The sequence below is a fragment of the Xenopus laevis genome, chromosome 6L (assembly GCF_017654675.1).
Source record: "Xenopus laevis strain J_2021 chromosome 6L, Xenopus_laevis_v10.1, whole genome shotgun sequence".
NCBI classification, from domain to species: Eukaryota; Metazoa; Chordata; class Amphibia; order Anura; family Pipidae; genus Xenopus; species Xenopus laevis.
In genome coordinates, this window is record NC_054381.1 from 69130565 (window position 1) to 69157259 (window position 26695).

Consider the following 26695-nt stretch of genomic DNA (forward strand, 5'->3'; position numbering starts at 1 on the left):
ATAGCTTTAGGGTTCCGGGCCCTCCATACCCAAAGTGGCAGTCCTGGTAAGGTCTTAAAATTATCGACCACACAATTCACCCAGGAAAATGTAACAGCTTGCAGAAAATGATCTTGAGTTTTGAGCGATATACAGAAAAGGGTACTCCAAATGGGTCTAAGGTTTACACTAGCAAATACAGCAGACAGTTTCACATTGATGAAGGATATTCATTTGTTCTGCTGCAAGTTATTTTTTACTGAAGTTAACTGTAGTCCATCTATAGTGTTCTGATGTGGACACTTTACATATTGTCATCAACAAAGTGCGGGCAAAAATTTAGGTAATATCAAGAAATTTGATCTATAGGAAAAAGTACAATTATACTCTCTTGAAATTGCAATTAACAGAAATCCTGCTTTTTTTACCCAATTTAATTCCAAATTCCAATGTGATCAATGAATGCCTTAACATTAGAATGCTAAGAAAGTTGTACCAACTTTGACTTTACTTTACATAACTGCTGAGGAATTTATCCATAGCTGACAAATATGTCAGTATCCACTTTATCACCAGGGTTAATTATTCCACCTAGGCATGTTAGGTTTTCAGCTTTGACCTTCCCAGTATTCATGGGATCAATGCACATTCCCATGACTCCTGTTTTATAAGTAATTTAGTATATATGCAAGTGCATGTATTTACAAAAGCAGGAATTTTTAGTTACAAAGTTATGATCATAAAATTGGTAAGCCACCATACCACATCAAGGTAACAATTTATCTTCTGTCATAGTATTGGCATCTCCCTGCATGGTAGCATTTATTTTAAAGGAGAACTAAAGCTTAACTAAAGAAGTAGGTTAGAAATGTTGTACGTTATGTTTTGGGCTTCTGTACCAGCCCAAGGCAACCACAGTCCTTTAGCAGTAAAGATCTGTGTCTCCAAAGATGTCCCAGTAACTCCCCATCTTCTTTTCTGCTGATTCACTGCACATGATCTGTGCTGCTGTCACTTACTGAGCTTAGGGACCCACTCAAAATATACAGTACACATATAATATAAATGTCACAATATAAGGCTAATTAGTAATTAATACAGATAATTACTACATGGCAGCACAGAAACCAGTGTAACTAGCATCATAATTTAATAATCATCCCTGTAATGTCAGCTTATTTTTCTGCTTGATAATTTGTGACGACCCCTAGCTTCTCAACAGCTGCTCAGAGCCCATTGAGCATGATGGTGACCCCCCCTGTGACATGTTTGAATGCCTGGATCATTGCTGCTATTTTCAAGCTGAAACTTTAGGCTGGTGCAATAACTTCATTATATAAAACATGGCATTTTTATCCATATTCATTTTTAGGGTTTAGTTCTCCTTTGTGTCTCCTGACCTAGGCATTGGTTTCAATCAGAGGGCTTAGTTCCCCACCCCACCATTAGCTTTAGCCACAGCATTGGTTCCACAGGCTTAACCCCCCCCCCCCGGCTGAGTGAAAGAGACTGCTCAGACCAACACCAATCTTTTAAGGCATAAACCTCCATTTAGATGTAGATCAACTAGCAGTCAGGCAAATAAGCATATATTTAATTTTGTGAAAGGACATAGGCTTTAGCAGATGTATTTAAGCCTATGTCACAAGGCTGATAACAATCCAGTCATATTTGAGATCCTATTTTGTGTTACAATGTAGTTTAAAGAGGAAATGGGCTACAAAATCCAGGATTGGATCGTTAGCATCCTAATGACGTGGAGTACCATGACATATTATTTTGTCATAGGTATAGATTTCTGTTAGCTTAATTAATGCAAGGTAATATGTTAATGCAAGAATTGCTTCTTTAAACGGGAAAATGGTGTTCATGTTACAGAACTTTCTGCATAACAGAAGCCTACAAGCATTACTCTATTTTCATTAGTAATATGTGAAATGGATGAGGACGGCTGGGTGTTTCTAAAAGGAAAACTGAACCCCCAAAATGAATACTTAAAGGACCAGTAACATCAAAAATATTTTTTTTAAAAATTCGTTAGAATACAATGAAAAAAAAACACCAAGACAAGTTAAACTTTTAAATTGCAAATCCTTTATTAAGGAATAACTTACTGAAACTCTACTTCCTGTCCCTTACAGAAAAGGCGACACGGCGACCATCCATACTGTGATGCTCGATTTCTCCTCCCTGGCTATTGTAGTGACAGCGTGTGAAAGAGGCTGAAGCTGTAGGAGCGTTGGCTGGCGGAGCAGGGTTTGTTCTTCTCCCCAGTCCATGTCTCCTGCACTCAGCCCTCGTGGTTCAACATAGAGTTCAGACAGCAGCAGCATGTCGAGCGGCAGCCCCCACAGTATCCCGTCCAACAGGTCCGTCAATCTGGAGATTGCAGAGTCTCACCACCCGCACCAGCACCACAGCCACGGCTTCAGCGTGAATATGCCTCTTCCTGCAGTGTAGTTTTCCTGTGAAGCACATGCGCTGCTGTGCACCAGTGACCCGTCTAGTCTTACACAGGAGCCGGATACTCGGGAAGATGCACCAAAGTACTTGAACAACTATACATTGGTGATATAATAACACTCGCCCCCCCGTCAACCACCGATACCGTATCACCCCCGTTTCTGCCCCAGAAGGGCCCGCGCCCTAAGGGAAAATACTATTAATGAGGCGCCATGGTCACCAGGTACCTGTAAGGAGCGCTTACATAGTGCTGACAGAAGCGCCGAGTGGCGGGGGAGCTCTAAATAACGGCTGTGTATCTGTGGTTGACGGGGGGCGATTATTATTATTATTTAAACGGTGTATAGTTGTTCAAGTACACTTTTGTGCATCTTCCCGAGTATCCGGCTCCTGTGTAAGACTAGACGGGTCACTGGTGCGCAGCAGCACATGTGCTTCACAGGAAAACTACACTGCAGGAAGAGGCATATTCACGCTGAAGCCGTGGCTGTGGTGCTGGTGCGGGTGGAGAGACTCTGCAATCTCCAGATTGACGGACCTGTTGGGCGGGATACTCGACATGCTGCTGCTGTCCGAACTCTATGTTGAACCACGAGGGCTGAGTGCAGGAGACATGGACTGGGGAGAAGAACAAACCCTGCTCCGCCAGCCAACGCTCCTACAGCTTCAGCCTCCTTCACACGCTGTCACTACAATAGCCAGGGAGGAAAAATCGAGCATCACAGTATGGATGGTCGCCGTGTCGCCTTTTCTGTAGGGGACAGGAAGTCGAGTTTCAGTAAGTTATTCCTTAATAAAGGATTTGCAATTTAAAAGTTTAACTTGTCCTGGTGTTTTTTTTCATTGTATTGTAACGAATTTTTTAAAAATTTTTTTTGATGTTACTGGTCCTTTAAGCAACAGATAATTTATATCAAATTAAGTGGCATATTAAAGAATCTTACCAAACTGGTATATATATTTAAGTAAATATTGCCCTTTCCTTGAACCACCATTTTGTGATGGCCTGTGTGCTCCCTCAGAGATCACCTGACCAGAAATACTACAACTCTACCTGTAACAGGAAGAAGTGTGGAAACAAAAGACAGAACTCACGTGCACCGTGAATCCTACGATCCCAGGAGACGGCCCTTATTTTTTAAAATGGCAATTTTCTATTTATGATAAGCCAATGGCACATAATACTAAGTATAGTATAGTATATTATATTATTATGAAAATGGTTTATTTACATGAAGCGGGGTTTTACACATGAGCTGTTTTATGTAATATCTTTTTATAGAGACCTACATTGTTTGTGGGGTATAGTTTTCCTTTTAGCATGCGAGCCATACTTAAACAGTTGAAAGCTTGAATAAGTAAAGTCTGACAAAGGATATGGTTAGAAAAAATATACACTACATGGACAAAAATACATACACACTTCATGTAAAATGACATGTCCCCAGTTGCACAACTCAGGGAGTTTTGTTTATTAAAGGCAGAATTGTGTTTTTCCCAAAAATAATGCGAGTTTTCAGTAAAAAATTTCGAGATTTATTATTTCCCAAAGCTGGAAATAGCTTGAATCTGGAAATACTCCAGCTAAAATCTGTCGAGGTCAAGAAGAAGTCAATTGCATGGGTCCCTTGATTCATTAGAAGATGTTTGTAGCCTTCATGATGTTCAAGTTTTTTCGAATGGATTCGCTGAAAAACTCGATAAGTTTGAGCGATTTAAGTTTTCCGCCCAAAAAATTGATAAATTAGAGTATTCAGGTTTTTCACCCTGATTCGAGTTTTTACATAAATAAGAAAACATTCAAGTTGTGAGTTTATTCAAGGGAAAAAAAAAACCTCACAAACTTGACCTTTGATAAATAACCCCCTCAATCCTGAGTTCCAAACTGTCTCTGGAAGCACAAGAACTATTCAAAAGGAGAATGGGATTTATAAGGGTGATTAGAGGCAAATAAACCTAGCATCAGCATGTGCCAATACCAATAGTTATCCTCAGGGCTGCTAAATGTTATTACACATTTGGTAATCTGAAAATTATGGGTTTGGCAGATGCCAGAAGAACACTATCTTCCTTTTCATTCAACCCTTAGTTCCACCAAAATGTGGCTTAGCTGATGCCGCCCCCATGCATACTTTTTAAGCATGGGGGGAGGGGGAGGCACCATAGCTTGGAGCCATTTTTTGGAGTCACTGGTAACTTGCTGAGCACTGCTGCCCAAGAGCAAGTTTATTTTTAGCTCACCTCATGGCAATAGAGCCCCTGCATAATACTGAAGATAAAGTTGAGTGGATGGTATGGAGTGGTTTTCCGTGATTTGGGCTAAGGTCCCTGTCTCCATTAAAAACAAACCTTAAGCATAATAACCATATGCACTTATTTATTAGCCTAGAGGTACAGCAGCACTATCACACTGAAAGCTGGCACCCATGAATGTGGAGTTCCTTGATGAGACATTCTTAGCAAAATAAGATTTATTTAACAGATTTAACCTACTTACTACCTACTATAATAGATCATATTTAGCCTATTACACCACCCAGAATTGAAAGTTAGAAAGCACATCTGTTTAGGAATGATAAAGGGACACACAAATAATGCTTTCAATTACATTTACAAGTCACATTAAGACCATTGAACATTTTGGATCAAATGGGTCTTCACCAACAGTAAAAGAAAATATAATTCTATTTTCCAATATACATTTATTAAAATGATTAAAGCTATTTAATGCAAATGTAATTGCAATTGAAAGAAGTAGCTGTCTGTTTTCATTTTTTGTGGTCCTGGCTCTGACTTCTGAAATAATGTTTCTGACTAAGACCCAGAGAAAAACAAACACATACACACACATATACATATACACACATATATATATATATATATACATACATATACATACATATACATACATACATATATATACATATACATACATACATATATATACATATATACATATATATACATATATATATATATATATATATATATATATATATATATATATATATACACATACACACACACACATACATATATATATATATATATATATATATATATATATATACACACACACACACATTATATGTATATTACAACTGTACTATATGGAATGTCGATACATTTTAAGGGGATATATATTCATCCTATTAGAATTCCTAAAAACAAGTACATTTCTAATATATGTGCATTTTTTTCTTAATGTTGTAGAGATAAATGTTCTGGTTTCCCCTGCTCTAACAGGCAGCCTCAGCCAAACTTACCTAAGTTGTACAAGAAACTCAGGCAGTCGTCAGTTGTCCTGTTCGCTCAGCAGGACCCTGTCAGAGAGAGAATACGCATCCAGCGACATGCATACTTGCTTTCTATTGGCTCTTACTGCAGTAGGCGACCGATCTGATTACTTCAGAAACAAAGCAGGCACTGACTGAGGCTGCCTATGGCAGCAGAGGAAACTGGGGTTTTTACAACAGTAAGAAAAAAATGCATACATACAGGTATGGGGCAGTAATTTGGATAAAATGAAAAATTATTTAAAAATTAAATAAACCCAATAGTATTGTTTTGCTTCCAATAAGGATTAATTATATTTTATAATTATTTGATAAATGGAGGGATATGGCCTTCCTTTGATTTTTTTTTTGCACTTCGCACACTGTGTGGGGTATTGTAAATATGGCCTAATTTTTTATAGAGCAGTGTAAAAGAATTCAGAAATTGTATTTAAGAAGTTATGAATTTAGTAGAATATTTTCTGGAATCAAAAACATTGAACAGTAACCTTAATTATACAGTTTTATCTAACCACACTTGTTTTAATCCCCCCCCCGATCTCAGAGTAAAATAAGAAATAATTCAGTCGTTACAATGAAAATGAATGTATAATGAAGATTATCTAATCATTTAAAAGCCGCAGCAATATATTATTTCATTACAGAGATTTACACTGCCAACAATTGATAAATTCGAGAAATTAACAAAAAAATGAACAGTATTTTGTAGTTTAAAGGGCATTCAAACCATCCTTAATATCATTTGAAGAGAAAATCAATAGATACATTTTAATAGAAATAGTAAAGGCAAGTAATTTAAACAGAACAGCTGCATTTTCAGTGCTTGAGTATGTGCCTTTATCTCCCATAACACCGGAGAAACCTGAAACTTGCGATGTCATTTCAATCTTGGCCAGCAAGAAGATGCAGCTCTAGAACCACCAAACTGTTTTCCATTCCAAATTATGTAATATTCCTAAAATGTTTCCATGCCTACATATAAATGAAATGTGTGTATATGTATGTGTATATGTTAAATTGGTGATGTCATGTCCATTACCAAAGCAGTAAGGAGAAAGCATAACTGTGTTGTGGAAAGCAGGTCAATAAAGACTCCATACTGGGTTTACCGAACTGTCACTGCTAAGCTGCTTTCCACACACACAAATTCAGTCCATCTTTTCCTTCTGTACCAGTTTTGGGGCATCAACAAAATCTTTGCCATTGTACATAATGATAGCGCCTGTTCCAATACTTGCAGTGCCCCAGAAAAGAACATACGCCAAAGTCTCTGTCCAAGTGTCACCTGAGAAATAAAAAAGAAGAGAAGTTTAAATACTGGTAAACACCCATTTTAACTTTTTTTTTTAGTGCTAAATAGTGTGAAGGAAAGAGTAACATGATACTACTATTGGCCCCATACAGTTCTCCCTGCCCAAATCACACTATAAAGAGTCATGAAGACAGCCTTGCTCTTGTACATGACTTCTAAACCAAAGCTGTGCAGCTGGGTTGCCATACTTCGCTTTGTCACTTGAAGTTTCTGGCTCGCTAGGTCTCATTGCTGGCAAGGAGCAAAGGCATTGGAAACCAGGAGGAGAATGCCTTCTAATGCGCATGCTCCTACTCGCCAATGAGGTGGAAACAGGAAGTGATGTGGTTGAGCAGAGTAGCTTCAAACCCCAACGTGCAGCTTTGCTTTCATATGTGGGGAAGTCTTTAGGAATGTTTATTTTTCAATTCTGGAGGGTAGTCTTGTAAAGAGGGCTAACCTATTATTAAAATAGTATTAAAATATATTTTATAAAACCAATTAGAGGAAGCAGAATTTGTAGGGTGTGGAAATGGTGGGAAAAAAAAAAAAATAAAGTACAATACAAGACAATTACTTACCTGCCATTAGTAAACAGATAATGCACATGGAAAAGGCAACCACCATAATAATAGGTAACTAAGAAGAATTAACAGAAAGCAAAATGTTAGAAGAGATTATGCTATTTCATATTCCAAAACATCTAAATAGTGCTGTTCGCCTCAGCTCTCATAGTTTCAATAGCCATGGCTTAAACTATAAAGAGAAATCAGAAGTGAGTATAACCAGGGTTGGACTGGGCCGTTGGGACACCAGGAAAAAAACCTGGTGGGCCTTGCGCCCCCCCCCCACCCAGGTCCCCTTCCTCCTTTGGGAATTGCAGGTGCTCCACCCCCCCCCCCCAGCAATCGCATCCTCAAGGAGTAAGCAGTATGTGTAAGGTATGTGGCATGTGGTGGGCTTGGTGGCACTTGCGACTGGGATGGAGGCTGCCAGTCCCGGTGGTCCTCGAACATCCCAGTCTGACACCGAGCACAACGTAATAAGATTTGTGCTTAACTGAACAAGAGTAGCTGCCAAAAGCAACAAGCCATTTGTTTTGATCCAACTACTGCAAGTTACAAAATAAAAGCAAAGATCTGAATGGTTTCTGCAATGGAGTGCAATATCTTTCTTAGCTTTAACTGCACTCAAAGTACGTAAGAATTATGTATATGACTAACTCCATTGGGAGCCAGTGGCATTACAGAGCCTTTGTAGTTAAATTGAGATTAAACGTGCTATAACAGCAAAAGGAATAGGGATTCCTTGGATTTAAAGAATACAATTAATCTGCTTATAGTACAAGCTCAGGGTATTAAAGGAGTTGTTTACCTTTAAGTTAACTTTTAGTATGCTGTAGATAGTGATATTCTGAAACAATGTGCAATCTGTTTTCATTTTTTATTTGTGGTTTTTGCGTTATTTGGCTTTTTATTTGGCAGGTCTCCAGTCTGCAATTTGGTTGCTAAGGTCCAAATTACCCTAGCAACCATGCATTGATTTGAATAAGAGATTGGAATATGTGAAAGAGATGGTCTGGATTAGAAAGATGAGTAATAAAAAGTAGCAATAACAATACATTTGTAGCCTTACAGAGCATTTGTTTTTAGATGGGATGAGTGACTCCCATTTGAAAGATGTAAAGAGAAGTATAAGTCAAACAATTAAAAAACAAATAAATAAAAATAAATAATGAAGACCAATAGAAAAGTTGCTTAGAATTCGCCATTCTAGAAGATACTAAACGTTAACTTAAAGGTGAATCAGCCCTTTAAGGTCTTATATGATATACAAAGTAAAACTTTGTTTGTCTGCAAAAATGGAGACTCTAAGCTTGGCTGTAGGTTTTGCAGAGTTTGTAAAACGTAAGCTATTTAGAATACAATAGCTCTATTAATTTATTGCTGATGAACAGGGTCAAACTAGGGTATTATTGACCCTAGTCTTAAAGTTTAAATTGTGTGCTACATGAACATTACATTTAAATGTACTCATAAATGACCTTTTGGTTGATTTTTGTTTCTGTGCTTGAGCTTAATATGAAATAATACGTTTTACACAGTGATTTGATTAAATTGGGGGACCTGGCAGGAAACTGCATTTTAGTGACTGATTTAGTTTGTTAGCTAAAACAGGCTGGAGTGACTGGATGTCTAACATAATGGCCAGAACATTACTTCCTGCTTTTCAGCTCTCTAACTCTGAGTTAGTCAGCGACTTGGAGGGGGGCCACATGGGACATAACTGTTCAGTGAGTTTGCAATTAATCCTCAGCATTCAGCTCAGATTCAAAAGCAACAGTTATGATCCGTGTGCCCCCCCTCAAGTCACTAATTGGTTATTGCCTGATAACCAATCAGTGGAAACCAAGAAAGCTGCAAAGAAAAATTTGGATTATGGCTATTGTTAGACATCCAGTCACTCCAGTCTTTATGGATTACATTTTTGGCTAACTATATTGAAAACATTTTCTATTTTTCACAGTCTATTTACACATGTTTTACTTTTACACTGAGCACTTCCTTTACAGTGAATTAGCATTAATAGTCACAATCTGAACTGTTAAAGGTTATACATGAACAATACATACTGCAAGAAATTTCCAGTCTGTCTGTATATGCAGTGGACTTGTAGAATAGGCTTCTTCAACAGAGTAATTTCCAAGAAACAAGTCAATTGAGTCCTGCAATAAAAATGAGCAACATAATTAGATAAACATTGGGACAATTAAGATATAATAATTCTAAAATGGGCTTAACTACTAATTTTGGTGCTAAATTAATCCAGAGCAATTGCCCATAGCAAATGATTAGCTGACTCCTATTTTAATTTCCCTATTTACTGAACAGTAATTTATCACGATCAGCCTCAACTAATACCAAAGAAAAACATTTGCAAAACAGCTTTAGCATAAGTTGTTAATTATAAGTAAAAACCAGATGAGCAAACAGTAGATGAGAGATTATAAAATATATTTAATGACACTTTTTAGGTTTCTTGCTCTTCCTATTTGGCAGGAGCTGCCATCAATAAACAAATGATTAGACCAGAGATGATGTACATGGTATATAGCGATTACTATACCTGCAGTAACTAGAAATATAACAAACAAAATTCTGCCCGTGTGATGCCTCCTACAGCTCTCTATCGTAAGGGTCACTTGAAATGTATTCTGCCATAACGAAATTATCTACCCAACCTTTATTAAGTTATTTTTTTCAAACGTTTTACCGTGACAGAGGTTCTGATTTCACATATTTATATATTCTATATATTTTTGAAATAATCTCTATAATTAATAAAAATAAATAAATACTTAGCAGCAATAATTTTTGAATTTTTTGCATCTACAGAAGAGATTTTAAAGGAGAACTAAACCCTAAAAACTAATATGGCTAAAAATGGCATATTTTACTTATTGCACCAGCCTAAACATTCAGCTTCTCAATAGCAGCAATGATCCAGAACACAGAGGGTTACCATCTTGGAAAGTGTCTGCAACACTCACATGTTCAGTGGGCTCTGAGCTACAGTCCTGCAGCGGGTAGGGTACCCGCAAAAACCTGCGGGTTGCGTGTAGAAGTTCCGGGTGTGGGTATAGACGCGTGTCGGGGTGGGCCTGGGTCTTCTCAATAGAGATTTTTACTCCTTTTTTCTGATCATGTCTACTTCCGATGAGGTCACTTCCGGTTTACAACGACTGCACGTCCTGTTTTACTCCTTTTTTTTCTAATCACGCCTAATTCCGATGATGTCACTTCCAGTTTACAATGACAGCACTTCCTGATTCTTGATGGTCAGCAGGTCCCGGTTGCGGATAAGGTACTTACGGGTCCAAGCGGGTAAGAATGCGGGTTGCGGGTCCGAGTTGCAGATTGCAGGTTGCGGGTACGGATTCCAAAAAATGGACCCGCGCATGACTGAGCAGCTCTTGAGAAGCTAAGCTTAGGGGTCAGAAAATGAGGTTGGCCTAAAATATAAGCGGATGCTACAGGGCTGATTATTAAATTCTGATGCTAGTTGCACTGGTTTCTGTGCTGCCATGTAGTAATTATCTGTATTAATTACTAATCAGCCTTATATATATTGACACTTATATTCTATATGTACTGTATATTGTGAGTGGGTCCCTAAGTTAAGTGACAGCAGCACAGAAAATGTGCAATGGATCGGCAGAAAAGAAGATGGGGAGCTACTGGGGCATTTTCAGAGGCACATATCTTCTCTGCTAAAATCATTAATAGTCACAATAAATGAAGTTATGCCCTGGGCCAATGTTTCAGTTCAGTCTTACACATTTTTAAAGACCTTGTTACCTTTAAAATCTAATGTTTAAATAACTATTGCATTTTGAAAAGCCATTAGCCAGTATTTTACTAGTATTTTAGTTTTTTTTTTTTTTTTTAAACTTACTTGTCGAAAGCCATCAGAAAAATTGTTTTTATAATATCGGATTAATGAATTCCAGCCATCCATTAAAAGTCCCCACTGGGTTCGTTTTCCTGTCCTAGAAGTAAAAAAAAAGAAGTGAATATTACATAATCGAGAGTCATATATACAGAATGTGTATGTTGCTAATGGAGTCAAGTATTTTTAAATAAACTCCTTTTCTATGACGTATTTCAACTCTGAGCTTGATTTAAATCCATAAATATGCAAAAATAAGCATATGTCTTTTGATGTCATGCCAAACTGAAGGCCTGGGGCCCTCCAAAGCAAACTTTTTTTTATATCCCCAAGCCTCCCAAACTATTCCAAAACACAATTGTTCTAGAATAATCCAGCTCTTTAACACATATATATTTATATATATTATAACTTAATGGGCAAGAGAAAGCGAACATGCTTGGGGGCCAATATATCAGGTAATCACCTCCACCTGTGGATGAATTCACTAACATTTTTTCCCCAGACCAGTGTTACCCCAAACCATGTACATAAAAACAGGGCAAAGGTTTTGTTTTGTTTTAGAAAAAATCTGTACTAGAATTTTTCCAATAAATTATTGATTTGTTTTTATGAACCTGGTTTGAAGTCATTCATTGAGTGCCCGCAGTATATCATTAATTGCCACTATAAATGACATTATGCGACAGGCCAATGTTCAGTCTTAAACCTTTTCTAAAGACCCTGTTACCTTTTAAAATCTAATGTTTCAATAACTATTGCATTTTGTTAAGTCATCAGCCATCTCTCTCTCTCTCTCGATTTATGATTTACTTAGACTTTGCTAAAGCATTTGATACAGTGCCACACAAAAGATTACTGGTTAAATTAAGGAATGTTGGCCTGGAACATAGTATTTGTACCTGGATAGAGAACTGGCTAAAAGATAGACTACAAAGAGTGGTGGTAAATGGAACATTTTCTAATTGGACCAGTGTTGTTAGTGGCGTACCGCAGGGCTCTGTACTAGGTCCCTTGCTTTTCAACTTGTATTATTGTGCAGAACTATAGGTTCCATGCAGGATGCTGCCACTTTGCAGAGTGATTTGTCTAAACTGGAAAACTGGGCAGCAAACTGGAAAATGAGGTTCAATGTTGATAAATGCAAGGTTATGCACTTTGGCAAAAATAATATAAATGCAAGTTATACACTAAATGGCAGTGTGTTGGGAGTTTCCTTAAATGAGAAGGATCTAGGGGTCTTTGTAGATAACACGTTGTCTAATTCTGGGCAGTGTCATTCTGTGGCTACTAAAGCAAATAAAGTTCTGTCTTGCATAAAAAAGGGCATTAACTCAAGGGATGAAAACATAATTATGCCTCTTTATAGGTCCCTGGTAAGGCCTCATCTGGAGTATGCAGTGCAGTTTTGGACTCCAGTCCTTAAGAGGGATATAAATGAGCTGGAGAGAGTGCAGAGTGCAACTAAATTGGTTAGAGGGACGGAAGACTTAAATTATGAGGGTAGACTGTCAAGGTTGGGGCTGTTTTCTCTGGAAAAAAGGTGCTTGCGAGGGACATGATTACACTTTACAAGTACATTAGAGGACATTATAGACAAATAGCAGGGGACCTTTTTACCCATAAAGTGGATCACCGTACCAGAGGCCACCCCTTTAGACTAGAAGAAAAGAACTTTCATTTGAAGCAACGTAGGGGGTTCTTCACAGTCAGGACAGTGAGGTTGTGGAATGCACTGCCGGGTGATGTCGTGATGGCTGATTCAGTTAATGCCTTTAAGAACGGCTTGGATGATTTTTTGGACGGACATAATATCAAAGGCTATTCTGATACTAAGCTCTATAGTTAGTATAGGTATGGGTATATAGAATTTAATTAAAGGTAGGGAGGGGTGTATGTATGGATGCTGGGTTTTCATTTGGAGGGGTTGAACTTGATGGACTGTCTTTTTTCAACCCAATTTAACTATGTAACTATGTAACTATATATATGGATCTTGAACTCCCATTCAATTCTCTTCAGGACTTTCATAACTCATGGAAGATGTTTAAAAAGCTTAGAGACAGGAATGATTTGCTGCTTTACAACAGCTGTTACAACATTTAAGAAATTACTATCGATTTTGCAGTTCTGTTGAGTTATTTAAGAACAATTCAGACAAGAAGATGGGTGAGATTAAAGGGGACCCGTCACCCAAAAAAAATATTCAAAATCCTATTTTATCAGATTAGTCAAGGAAAATTAACTTTAATTACATTATATAAATTATTTGAATCTTGTTTCCTTCAGTCTGGGATTTCAAAATTATAGCAAGCAGGCAGCAGCCATTTTGTGGACACTATTATTAAGACAAATCTCAGAATTTTGTTTGTGAACCAGAATGGGGGATCTGATGTCCATCCCCATGCCCTGGCCACACAGTTATATGGTAAAGAGAACTGGGGGAATGTGGGGAGAGCAGTGACATCTAGGAAGTGCTGAATTGAAAGTGAAAGTAATTGTCTGCCCCGCCTCTATGCCACGGGCATAGAGGAGGGGCAGACAATATTTGATTGACAGCTGAGATTTTTAAATGAGCTTACAACAGCTATGAATGCTTGAATAAAAAATAGAAATTGGATTTCATGTTTAATTTGAAAAGGACTTTTATTATACAGATTTTTGTGTCTGGGTGACAGGTCCACTTTAAGGAGGTTATTAAAGGCTGAGTTGTGTTTTCCCAAAAAAAAAAAAAACTTAGTTTTTCAAGGGTAGTTTCACTAAATTCAAATTTATTAAAATACTCCTGCTAAAGCCTGTCGAGGTCATGTAGAAGTCAATGACAGAGGTCCCTTTAATCATTTAAAGATGTTTTCTTTTCACATTGGTTTATGCTCGAAAACTCCGATTTCAGTATTCAAAGTTTTTTAGCCTACAAGGTATTTGAGTTCTTTACCGATTGCATTCAATCGAGTTTTTTACATTCTGTTTTTTTCATAAATAAGTAAATATTCGGGTTGTGAGTTTATTCGCGGTAGGAAAAAACTCACAAACGCAACTTTTGATAAATAACCCCTTGAGTTGCAAGAGATGTGGACTTGGTTTAGAGATCCTACACCTTTTTGTTGATTAATCGTGTTTTACAGGGGTTGTTCACCTTTATTGCTTTTTATATAAAAGAAAATTTAATATTGAGCAGATTTGCAATGTATATAAATTTGTATAGGCAGTTTTGTAAGGTTTCAGAGATAATCCACAATAGCATTACCTATTCTCTCCACGGCCAGTTCAGGTCCGTGCTGTCTTTGAAGGCGGGTCGCCAACCCCTTTACAGACATCAAGAACTGTAGTCTGCAGCAATTCTACATAGAGTACAGCGTGAGCGGTAAAGAGTGTTCTGTACAAGCCCATAACTTTCCTTTTGCTTTTCTATAATCAGATTTACGAGCACAACTTGTTCTTTATGCAGTACTTGTGTTATATGATTTATTGGGACACGTTATTGCACACATTTATCTTTGTAAAACTGAATTTAGAAGCTAAAAACGAACTGTAGAAATAAAAGATTAAAATAAAGGCAATGAACAGGCATTGATGTCATTGTCAATCGTGACCCGCTCACCCATTTTGAATTACAATCTTTAGCTTGATCCAGAGAAGGCAGACCGTGAAAGAAGCTATTTAGGGTAATATAAATCATGTGTTTTGGTCTTATAAAGTTACAATTTTTGATGGGACCACTTTAATAGGACACAAAGGACAAACAGAGCCATATAGGTGATTTACACAAATGCAACAGCCCCTCAATAAAGAAAGAAAGCAAACTGGTGTTTAGCACTAGACACAATGTTTTGTTGGACTCCACCAGCAAGATTATTAGGGAGTATTGGAATATTACCAATGCTGACAGGGAATGGTGGTCCCTGACTCTCCCCTGATTAGTTAACAGTTAAGTGCTAACAGAAAGTACATACATCCTGGCTGAAAAATAACAAAGTAGGAGGTTCTTATTTAACTGCAGGTTTATGAGACAGGATGATATGTTTTTTTTTTTATTAGACACCATATTATGGACCACATCATGTGTAATTCATTTGGCCACTTGCCCATGTGGCTTGTCTTATGTGAGGGATGACAGATCTTGCCCTTACGTTATGAATGGATGACCATTGTTCATTCAGTACAGATTTTCGCAATGATAAATGGTAAAACTCCAAACCCAGAGCTAACCATTTTTGTGTAGGTTACCTACTTTTAGATACATCGCTATTGGCCATGCCCCCTTGAGAAGAGGTGCAGACCGATATAAGGCTTTTCTTTAAAGGAAGTCTTTCTGGATAAAAAAGCTGAACACTTTATCTCCCCTGTCATTGAATGAACATTGTTCATTTCTTTGCTTTCTAAATCAAGCTTTATGGCATGATACATGTATGAATGAGTAGTAGGTACATTCTGCATTGCTAGCTCAAATGTTATTTTGACATTTTGTGTTTCTAATGGTGCCTGTAAAATATTACAACAATGGGTTGTCATTTTCTCTTTTGCGCAGGCCAAGTATACACCTAATAAATTGCAAGTAGCTTTGACCATGCTCAGGAGTGACCATTCTGCATTGATAATTTTAATTACTGGGGCAACAACATCAATAATTTACAAAAATCTGAATATGGTAAAATGTGACAAGCTGACTTTGCAAATGGAAATATTCACATTTGCATTATTATACCATTGTAAAACATTGAAAGCACATCAATTTATGAAGAGAAGAACCAGGTCTCTTTCACCACCATTTACTGTCAAAACTAATTTCCCCAGATTGGGAAACTTAACTGTTTCTATAAGTTTCAGCAGCCACAATAGCATCTATTTTATGTCACATCCATCTTGATAATATCCCACATACTTTGTGGCTTTATGATATTAAAGCAGGACTGTTGTTAACCATTACAATTGTAATAAATGTTACTTGTTCCGATAAGCTATTGTTATTAGACCAATATAAGACCAAAAAAAATAAGATTTGCCAATATGCAAAACTTGAAAGTTAATTACCCTATTTTAAATATATTACTTACTGACTGATAGAGCAGTGTTTTTCTATTTCGGTAAATCCTTTATACCAATTTAAACTATATGTTATATATTTTGACCTCTTATTTTCCAGTGCATTAAGCTCATAATAGTTACAATATTAAATAAATACACAATATCGCCTTAACTTTGGTGGAGGAAGATTTAGCTAGATTTTTGCATCTTTTTAAATATGAACCTTTGCATTATGTAGGATGGGTAATACTAAACTAAAGCTGGAGACCGCTTAAAAACAGCGAAACATAGCTAGTGAAAATGGTCAAGAGTGTAAGTATGAGAAGTATCAGAACTACTGAAATTGCATTTATTTTTTATATGGTTGAAATGAATGTATTATATAAGTGAATGACAGCGGGGTACAGACAGAATGAACAGACACATTACATCTAGACATCTAGTGAACGCTTTACAACCAGCCATATGTTTATTTTTTTTAAACACCAAACCAGTAAATGTTCCTTGCTGACTGGCTACATTTGGGGAAGCCAAACTTTGCAACTCTTATTCCAATAGACAATAATTTAGGGAGTCTGAAGTTCTAAAGGCCTCAAAAATGGTACCTGCTAAATGAGTAAAATCTAATCAGAGTAGATATTTCTAAAACATTTTAAATAACCAAGTAATAATCAGAGAAACACATTCTTTCCATTTCTTTTCTTCCTTATAAAAAGGGCTCTACAGTTAAATCAGTACTGCCTGCCCTTTCCCTTCACATTTTATCTAAACTCATATGTTTAAAATTGCAGTACAAAACACCATAGAAGGAAAAAAATCACACTAACTTGATTTAGCTACTTACAAGTATGCAGTGCTTATCAAGAATATATTATGTTTGAACTTGCCTTGTGAAGTCTGTCTTTAAAGCACCAGTTCCAGCATACTGTTTGGCACAAGCATTTGCATTGTCAGCCCAAGCTGTAAACAAAAAAATTTTGCTCTATATAGTTAGATATTTTATATACAATCTCATATAATACCGATAAATTAATTTAATAAAGAATTAGAATATACTATAATGGTGACATGTAAGAATACCACAGAGCCTACCATATATAAATGAACCAGATCCTACAGCACATTTTAATTATGCTTTCAGTCTATAGACAGGTAATTTAATAAAATAGGCATTGAACCTCTAAATAAACCAAATAGGATTATTTTGCCTCCGATAAGGAATATTCATATCTTAGTTGGCATCAGGTACAAGGTACTGTTTTATTATTACAGAGAAAAAATAAATAATTAAAAAAAAAGCGAATTATTTGCTTAAAATGGAGACTATGGGAGACAGCCTTCCCATAATTCAGAGCTTTCTGGATAATGGGTTTCCAGATAATGCATCCCATACCTGAACTGACAAAAAATGTGAACTTTGGGAACACTGTATATCAGTTAAAGTGTTGTACTGTAACACAGAATTTATACTGACAAGCTTCATGTAATAAGAGGCACAACATTTGCCTACAGATTTTGATAAATAGCTGACCACTAAATTTCACTTGTTTAATGGGTGACTAGACCTTTAATTTACCACCTTTATTCATAACACATGCCCCATAGTATAGGAAGTGTCAAGTTTAAAGGGCACCTATCACAGCCAAAATCAAACACATATTAACAATGTGACCAGTACAACCTAAACACGTTTAATCAAAGTACATCTATAGTTTTTTTGAAAAAAAATGCTGGTTTTAAAAAATCCCTTACTTTGTCAAATGGGTTCTTTCACTGAGGGAGTCCATACTGAGACTATAACATGCAAATTTCAGGAGCATGCTCAGATTGTAGCACTGCCTGAGTATTCTACCCAGAATGCCTTGTTTTAGTAAACGCCTCCACTAGAAGTATCAGGAGATTTCCCTATCTTGTCCCCTGCTGGTGATGTTTTTATGCAAATGAAGGGCACACACTAACTTCCAGCAGGTGGCAGCACTACTGAACAGCAGCTAACACTGAGGTTTGGCTGATTTAAAATAGCTTAAGGTGGCCATACACGGGCCGATAAAAGCTGCCGACAGACCGAGTCGGCAGCTTATTGGCCCGTGTATGGGGGCCCCCCACGGGCTTCCCCGATCGAGATCTGGCCGAAAGTCGGCCAGATCTCAATTGGATGTGGTTAAAAATCCCGTCGGATCGCGGCCGCATCTGTTCCTTGATGCGGTCCCGCGATCCGACCGCCCGTTTGCGAACGTGAAGGATCCGATCGTTGGGCCCATGATCGGATCAGCCCGATATTGCCCACCTCAAGGTGGGCATATCGGAGGGAGATCCGCTCGTTTGGCGACATCGCCAAACGAGCGGATCTATTCAAGTATGGCCACCTTTAGAAGAGTTGACAAGCAACCAAGGAATTTCAACTGAGCATGTGCGAGATTTCAGAGCTACAGTTGGCTGGGAAGATATAGGTAGGAGGAGCCAGTGAAATCCAGGATGCCTGCCTCAGCTAGAACTGCAGTGGAGATAGGGGAGATCTTGCAGAAGGTATAGTGAGCTGATGATTTACATTATACAAACAATTCTAACTGTTTTAAAAATCGGATTTCTTGAACTTTCACATAGTGTATTTACTTAGTAAATGATTTTAGTTATGATTGGTGACCTTTAAGCACCACTTTACTAAAGATATCGCTGTCACACTGAGCTGCACAACTTGAATTGCTAAAATTTTTAAGCAGTCTTGTTCATGTTTTAATATAAGAAGATCAGTTCTAAAGCAAAAAGATGTTGAGTTAAGGGCAGACTAGCATTTTAGGGTTGTTTTGAACACTTCTCTCTGCCTGTTGAATCTTAAAGGAAAACTATACCCCCAAAATGAATACTTAAGCAACAGATAGTTTATATCAAATTGAATGACATATTAAAGAATCTTACCAAACTGGAATATATATTTACATAAATATTGCCCTTTTACATCTCTTGCCTTGAACCACCATTTCGTGACTCTATCTGTGCTGCCTCAGAGATCACCTGACCAGAAATACTACAACACTAACTGTAACAGGAAGAAGTGAGGAAGCAAAAGGCAGAACTCTGCCTGTTAATTGGCTCATGTGACCTTACATGTGGTTTGTATGTGTGCGCAGTGAATCTTACGATCTCAGGGGGCGGCCCTTATTTTTTAAAATGGCAATTTTCTATTTATGATTATCCAATGGCACACACTACTAAAAAAGTATATTATTATGATAATGGTTCATTTACACGAAGCAGGATTTTACACATGAGCTGTTTTACTCAGTATCTTTTAATAGAGACCTACATTGTTTGGGGGGTATAGTTTTCCTTTAATAAAGTGAATGCGATGAAATCAGCATTTAAAAGTAACTTTTCTGCCTTTGTGGCTCTACACAAAGTGATACGGAGCAGAGATTGGCCTGAAAAACACGAAAGCAGATGTATTTCTGTGCAGCCGCCCATAGGTGGAAACTGTACTTTTAAATGGATGCTGTTGATTTCAGTGCATCTGCTTCTCTCCGCCTCATTAATATTCAACAGAGAAGCATTCGAAACAACCCAAATATGCAAGTCTACCCTTGCCCGTAAAGTTTAAAAGGTTAGCTGATGCTTCAATAAAGCAGATGATTTAAGGTGGCCATAAAATCCCCCGATATGCCCACCAAAGGCATATCAACTAGCTGATGCGGCCCTCAATCGCAGGGGAAAATCAAACCTGCCTAATTGACATCTCAACGATTTTTGGTCAAATATTGGTCAGGGAGGCCTACTGGAATGCTCCATACACGGATAGAAAAGCTGACGAATCGGTCTAAAGGACCCTGAATTGCCAGCTTAAATCTGCCTTTGTATGGCCACCTTTACATGAATGTCTTTGTAACCTTCCCACCAAAGTTTTATTCTTGTGTTCAAATGATTTATTATATAAATTAGTTTCATTGGGGTCCAAATGCTAATGAAGGTGATGCAGCTGGGGTATGGTATACCACCACAATAGTACTTATTTTCTTATACATTTTAAAAAGCATTATCTAAATTATATTTTGCCTGAACCCCAATGTTTTTTTTTGCAAATAAAATACTGCATTTTCAGATTATTCAGCATCACTGTGTTTAAATATGCTTTGTTCATTTAAAACTGCAGAATGCTTACCATTTTTATAGATCTTTTCAAACTGAATTTGTTCTTCAATTCTTTGTCCAACATGAAGTACACCAAGCCTCTATGCCAAGAACAAAAAAAAATGATTTAGTAACGACTAAAGAAAATTTGTATGAGATTGTACAGTGCAAAAAAAACTAAATGAAATCTCTCAGTCTGCCACAAAGTAAACTACAGGTTTATATCATGTCATATTTATAAATATAACGCCATAGGGCTCATTTGTAACGCCAAATGCAGCAAAGTGAAAAAAAAAAAAAGCTAACATAACCCTATGCCTTTTGGATCAAGTAGCAGGTTGAAATAGAATTAAAAGATTGACCTTGATGGACGTGTCTTTTCTCAGCCTAACCTACTATGTTACTATGAACCCTAATTTCCTTTAATAATATACCTGTATACCACTTGTAATGTTGCAATCAACAAATTGCATGCAATGTTAGAGATTATCTATATTCACAGCCCTGTGTTGGAAACACTCATCAACCCCACCAGGGTTTTGACTGGTCCCAGAAACCAAGAAGAAGTGGGACACAAAGAAAGTCAGGGATAAAGGAAACAACAGAAGCGAGGCATTGCTATAGCCAATTATGGATAATGATGCTTAACTATAGGCAAAAACAAAAGAGAAAAATATTTTACTAAAAAACTATTTTGTTTTACATTTTCACTATTCTTAAAGGGATACTGGCATGGGAATTTTTTTTTTCAAAATTAATCAGTTAATAGTGCTGATCCAGCAGAATTCTGCACTGAAATCCATTTTTCAAAAGAGCAAACAGATTTTTTATATTCTATTTTGAAATCTGACATGGGGCTAGACATATTGTCAATTTCCCAGCTGCCCCAAGTCATGTGACTTGTGTTCTGATAAACTTCAATCACTCTTTACAGCTTTACTGGAAGTTGGAGTGATATCACCCCCCTCCATCCCCCCCCAGCAGCCAAACAAAAGAATAATGGAAAGGTAACCAGATAACAGCTCCCTAACACAAGATAACAGCTGCCTGCCAGATCTAACAACAACACTCAATAGTAAAAACCCATGTCTCACTGAGACACATTCAGTTACATTGAGAAGGAAAAACAGCAGCCTGCCAGAAAGCATTTCTCTCCAAAAGTGCAGGCACAAGTCACATGACAGGGACAGCTGGGAAATTGACAAAATGTCTAGCCCCATGTCAGATTTAAAAATTTAATATAAAAAAATCTGTTTGCTCTTTTGAAAAATGGATTTCAGTGCAGAAGTCTGCTGGAGTAGCAACATTAACTGGTGCTTTTTGAAAAAAAAACATGTTTTCCAATGACAGGATCCCTTTAAATTAAAGGCAAAACACCAGAAAGTTAAATAGGAAGATAGTGTGGAGAAGAGAAAGGATTTGGGCACACAGTATAAAATAAATGGAACATGAAGGCACCTGAGGTTATAAAAATGATGTAGGAAGATAAAAATAGATGACAATTTGGCCAAAGAGTACAAATATAATCCATAAGAAACCGTGAGATCCATTTTAACTACTGTAATGTTTCTGTTACAACTAGCAATTAATGAATCCCATGTCCCGCAAGTACCATGGGCAGTGCTAGACTAAAACTTCCCATAAAATGTAAAAGTATCTTAGAGGGACCCTAAGGTTGCAGCAAGACTCGCCTGAAACAATCGGTGGGGAATGCTGCAGGTGGTATTTTACTGGCAAGAACTGTACAAGAAACACAAATGCCAATATTAATTGAATTACGCATTTAACAGATGTACAATAACTGCAGTACCAAGAACATATGTCTAAATGTTTTTTCCCCCATTTGATCCTTATAAATGAAGTACATAAACGTATCTCATGTTTAGAACAATATGCACTGTATATAATATACACAGGCACGCCCATACGGTACTCTGACCCATCAAACCACAGGCCAATAGGCAAATACCATACAAGTTGCAACACACGTGCACGCCCAGCTTTGTATTATTCAGCAACAAAAAATGTAGAGGAGTTGCAGCTTCTCTTCGCTTCCTTTTGGCTGACTGATTATATACAATCTACAATGCTAAAGGTGGTGACATTTGTATTGCTAATGCTATGGAGTAACTGTAATCAAACACTTAGAACTGCAAATGTCACCTGAAATTAACTTCTCCATAGAATCAAATGTGTAAATGTGCATACCTGAAGTTGGTACTGGAGGGAACGTCGGGCCAAAAGACTCTGCACTACATTTGTGCGATCCAGACAGTCCATACAGTTACTGCGGAAAATTCCATCCTGTTGGCTAACCACTTTGCCTTCAGTGTCTACCAGAAAATATCTAGTGTGTAAAATGTATAAGGGAGGGAAAACATAAATATTATAGGTGTTTCAAGTGGAGTATCTCAAGGTTTTGTGCCCAGTCCAGACAGCATTTACAATCATATTTACAAAACCAACACTAGGGTCAGTTACATAAGGAGATAATTAATCTGCCTGTATGCTTTTGGACTATGGGTGGAAACAGAAGTACCCCTCACAGACACTGTAAGGATATAGAGAGATACACTGATTGAAGGGAAAGTATACCCTCGGGATTGTGTTCACTTACATTACTAAAAATTATCTTTGGAATAATATATATATTAACCCATATGCTACTATAGTCTTATATTAAAGGAGACATATAGGATAAATGAAAAAAAAAACCCTTATAAGCCCCCTTATTGGAGCTCCCTATAGATCTTTGGTTCTCTGGTCCCTGTCTATGTTTCAAATGAGGGCTGGTCGTGTCCTCACAGTAGGAGGGGGAGAGCCAATCACAGCCCTGCAGTCACACGAGCACAGACAGGCTTCAGTTCCCTATCAGGTCCTGCTAGCTGCTGATTGGTTCCTGTCCTACAGTGCAGTGAGCGGAGAGCCACCGGCTCCCCTGCACAGCCTGGGAATTCAGGGAGCAGGAAGTGGAAGAGAAGGGAGGGATTATTAGTGTTTTTGCAGAAATATTCAATAAATCAGCCTGAAACACTACTTTTTTTTTAAGCATGATTCTTCTACATCTAAAGGAGTATAATGCACTAGTATGTTCATGTTTTTTTACACAAAATGTCTCCTTTTTGGTAACTTCGGTATGAAATTTAGAGGCTACACAGGAAAATATTAATTTAATTCTTGTGATTGAAGAATTAAGAATGCAAGACTCAGCATCAATGTGTACTGTACTGCTGGGCAAAGTACCAGAAGTCATATACTGGTATGGGATCAATTATTCAGAATGGTTGGTACCTGGGGTTTTCTGGATAAGGGGGGTTCTTTCTGGAAATTTGATCACCATACCTAAAATCCTAATACCTAAAAATTCTTTACTCATTTTTAAATAATATTCTTTAAATAGTTTTTAAACATTTTTAAGAATTATTCGCTTAAGACAGACTATGGGAAAAGGCATAACAGGTTTATGGAGAAGGGATCCCATACTTTTCCATTAAAATGATTCATGTATAATTATATAAGATGAAGGGATCTTCAGCAATATTTTACTGTGCATTATTGGAGAATGGAATTAGAAAAAAATAGTCACTAGGAAACTAGAGCAAAACCACAAGAGCTAAGGATACTGATCCCATGTAAAGATGTTCCCCTTTGAGTTAACTTTTAGTATGATGTAGATAGTGATATTTTGAGACAAACTGCATTTGGTTTTAATTTGTTATTATTTGTGTTTTTTTTTTATTTTTTATAGTTATTTTGCTTTTTATGAAGCAGCTCTCCAGTTTGCAATTTCAGCCTTTATTGGGCAGCCACAGCAATTTTCGGTCTACTCTACAACTGCTGAACAATGCTGGAGGTCTCCCTGCTCCTAACGTAATACTCTATTACTGGCAGCCACACGGACACATGCAGCTTGGCATGTCTCTGTATCAGCTGACAACTATTGTTCTGGTGGCCCAACTTATAGGCTTTCATGAAGACCTATACATAAGAATTTGATGAATGCCACTGTCCACTCTTGAAAAATGCCTGTTTTTATAATACCCAATGACTATCACACTTTTCTTTTACAAACTTGGGTCTCCTATAGAATTACGCATGTCAGTGATGTATCCAGTCAAAGGAAACAGCTCACATTTATAGCACTGCAGAACATAACCAACATTCCCAACCATATGTTTTTTAGGTAAATACAGCTAAGACATACTGTAATTGCACAATCTAAGGCAACAGCAGATACAGACTCTTTGCCGAGATCTAAAGAAATTCATAAAGAAGGGCTGCCCAAACCTTTATGTAACTTTTATTACCACCTTTCTAAATCTGGTATCCTTACATTATTGCAGGACAGATGGGCAGGTGATTTCTCATTAATCACTCCAGAACGATATTCCATATACGTGACCCCTTTATAAGTATTAGGGATATTATGATTCAGGGTTTTGCAAATAAGTGAAATAAAATGGAAGTCAAACCTGCCTCCAGGTAGAAACCAGTTTCTTTTTAACAATTACACCAACTGCAAATTGTCTCAGAATAACAATATATACATCATGCTATTTAAAGGAGAAGGAAAGGTACTGAAGCAGTTTATTGTTAATAGATTAGCCACAATAGTGCAAGCTATAACACCAGTTATTCTGCAGAATGCTTTACAATACCTGAGTAAACGGCTCTAGACACTCTCACTGTTTGTTTAGGATAGAGCTGCCATATTCACTTGGTGTGACATCACTTCCTGCCTGAGTTTCCCTGCTCAGTCATAGCTCTGGGCTCAGATTACAGCAGAGAGGGGAGGAGGGAGGGGGAGAGGAGCAAACTGAGCATGCTCAAGCCCTGCCCTGGAGGTTTATGCTGAAAAAGGAAGTCTGATACAGAAGTCCATGTGTACACAATAGAAGGATAGAAATGCAGTGTTTCTTTTCACAGAGGGCTCAGAGCAGCATTAATTTGAGGGTTTACTGGTATATTTATATAGACCGTTCTGATAAAGCTTACTTAATTTTAGCCTTTCCTTCTCCTTTAATATAAAGGTGAATAACCCCTTTAAACTATAATTACTACCTTTTTTTTTTTTTTTAACTAATTTGGATTTCTAAATTAAGAAAAAAAACTTACCCAAATTCATCTTGAGTTTCAGCTACTTGCTCAACCAAAATCTGCAAGCGATCCCAGCGCATTCTACTGCATTCTTTATGAAAGTCAAATGCAATATATCTAACAGCAAAAAAAATGTGAAAAAAAAATTAAGATTATAGATAATACTTCTGCTATAAAGATATTTATTATTGATTAGATGCATCTCATAACAGGCATGTCCTTACATTCCACCGAGTGGATGCCCAGGGATAGATCTTAAATATCGCAGTATCCTTATACCACAATATTTAAGGAATAGGATCCAAAATATGCCAGTTTGTTTGCACCTCCACTATTCTCAAAGAGTGTCAGCAGCATAGGGGAATTAATGTAGCCAAAACCAAATAGAAAAGAATCACATCACAGAGTTTAATTAACATATATCTTCTTTATACCGAAGTAATTATCTAAATATAATCAATTAACAATTCTGTACTGTTTCTGAAGTAATCAAGTTATTCTTCTCTATACCCCTCTCAGCATCGGTCTCTCTTCTTCATTGATAGTAAGGTGTAATACAGCCTTTAGGGGCGGGTGCACACGTTGACTAGAATATGAGGGTCAATTTCAAAATAACTAATTCCTATAGAAATTCAGTCTCTCTATATTTAGGTCAGTTAGTTTGTTAAATTTCATTTGTGCTGGAGTTAACTCTAATACATCTGTTAGAAAAGGGAGACACTAATTGTCAAATTAGACAATTGGATCTAATCTGACTGACTACTGCACAAAGAGAGACAGATGCTGAGAGGGGGATAAACTTATTTCATAATCCAGTGTCAAACATGTTTCTATATTGTAGGTAGTCCTGATTGTTTACAGAATAAAATACATTGATCCCATTTACAGTTCCTCAGCTGCAGCAAAAATGCTAGTGATTACCGCCATTGACTAAAAGGAATAAAACAAAAATACTGTAATACAGTCTAAAACA

General features: G+C 37.2%; 1 protein-coding gene across 2 annotated transcripts in view; it reads right to left on the reverse strand.

Moving 5' to 3' along the window:
* Positions 1–6319: 6319 nt before the first annotated feature.
* Positions 6320–26695, reverse strand: part of sacm1l.L (SAC1 like phosphatidylinositide phosphatase L homeolog) — a 66573-nt gene continuing 46197 nt past the window's right edge. For both annotated transcript variants that reach the window (NM_001357609.1, NM_001092680.2), the window contains exons 13-20: positions 25741–25839; positions 22834–22972; positions 20657–20726; positions 17391–17463; positions 11485–11578; positions 9662–9754; positions 7611–7668; positions 6320–7023 (exon numbers count right to left, since the gene is read on the reverse strand). In NM_001357609.1, coding sequence (NP_001344538.1) covers positions 6821–7023; positions 7611–7668; positions 9662–9754; positions 11485–11578; positions 17391–17463; positions 20657–20726; positions 22834–22972; positions 25741–25839 — 829 coding nt within the window. In that variant the 3' untranslated portion in view covers positions 6320–6820. The remainder of the gene's footprint in view (positions 7024–7610; positions 7669–9661; positions 9755–11484; positions 11579–17390; positions 17464–20656; positions 20727–22833; positions 22973–25740; positions 25840–26695) is intronic.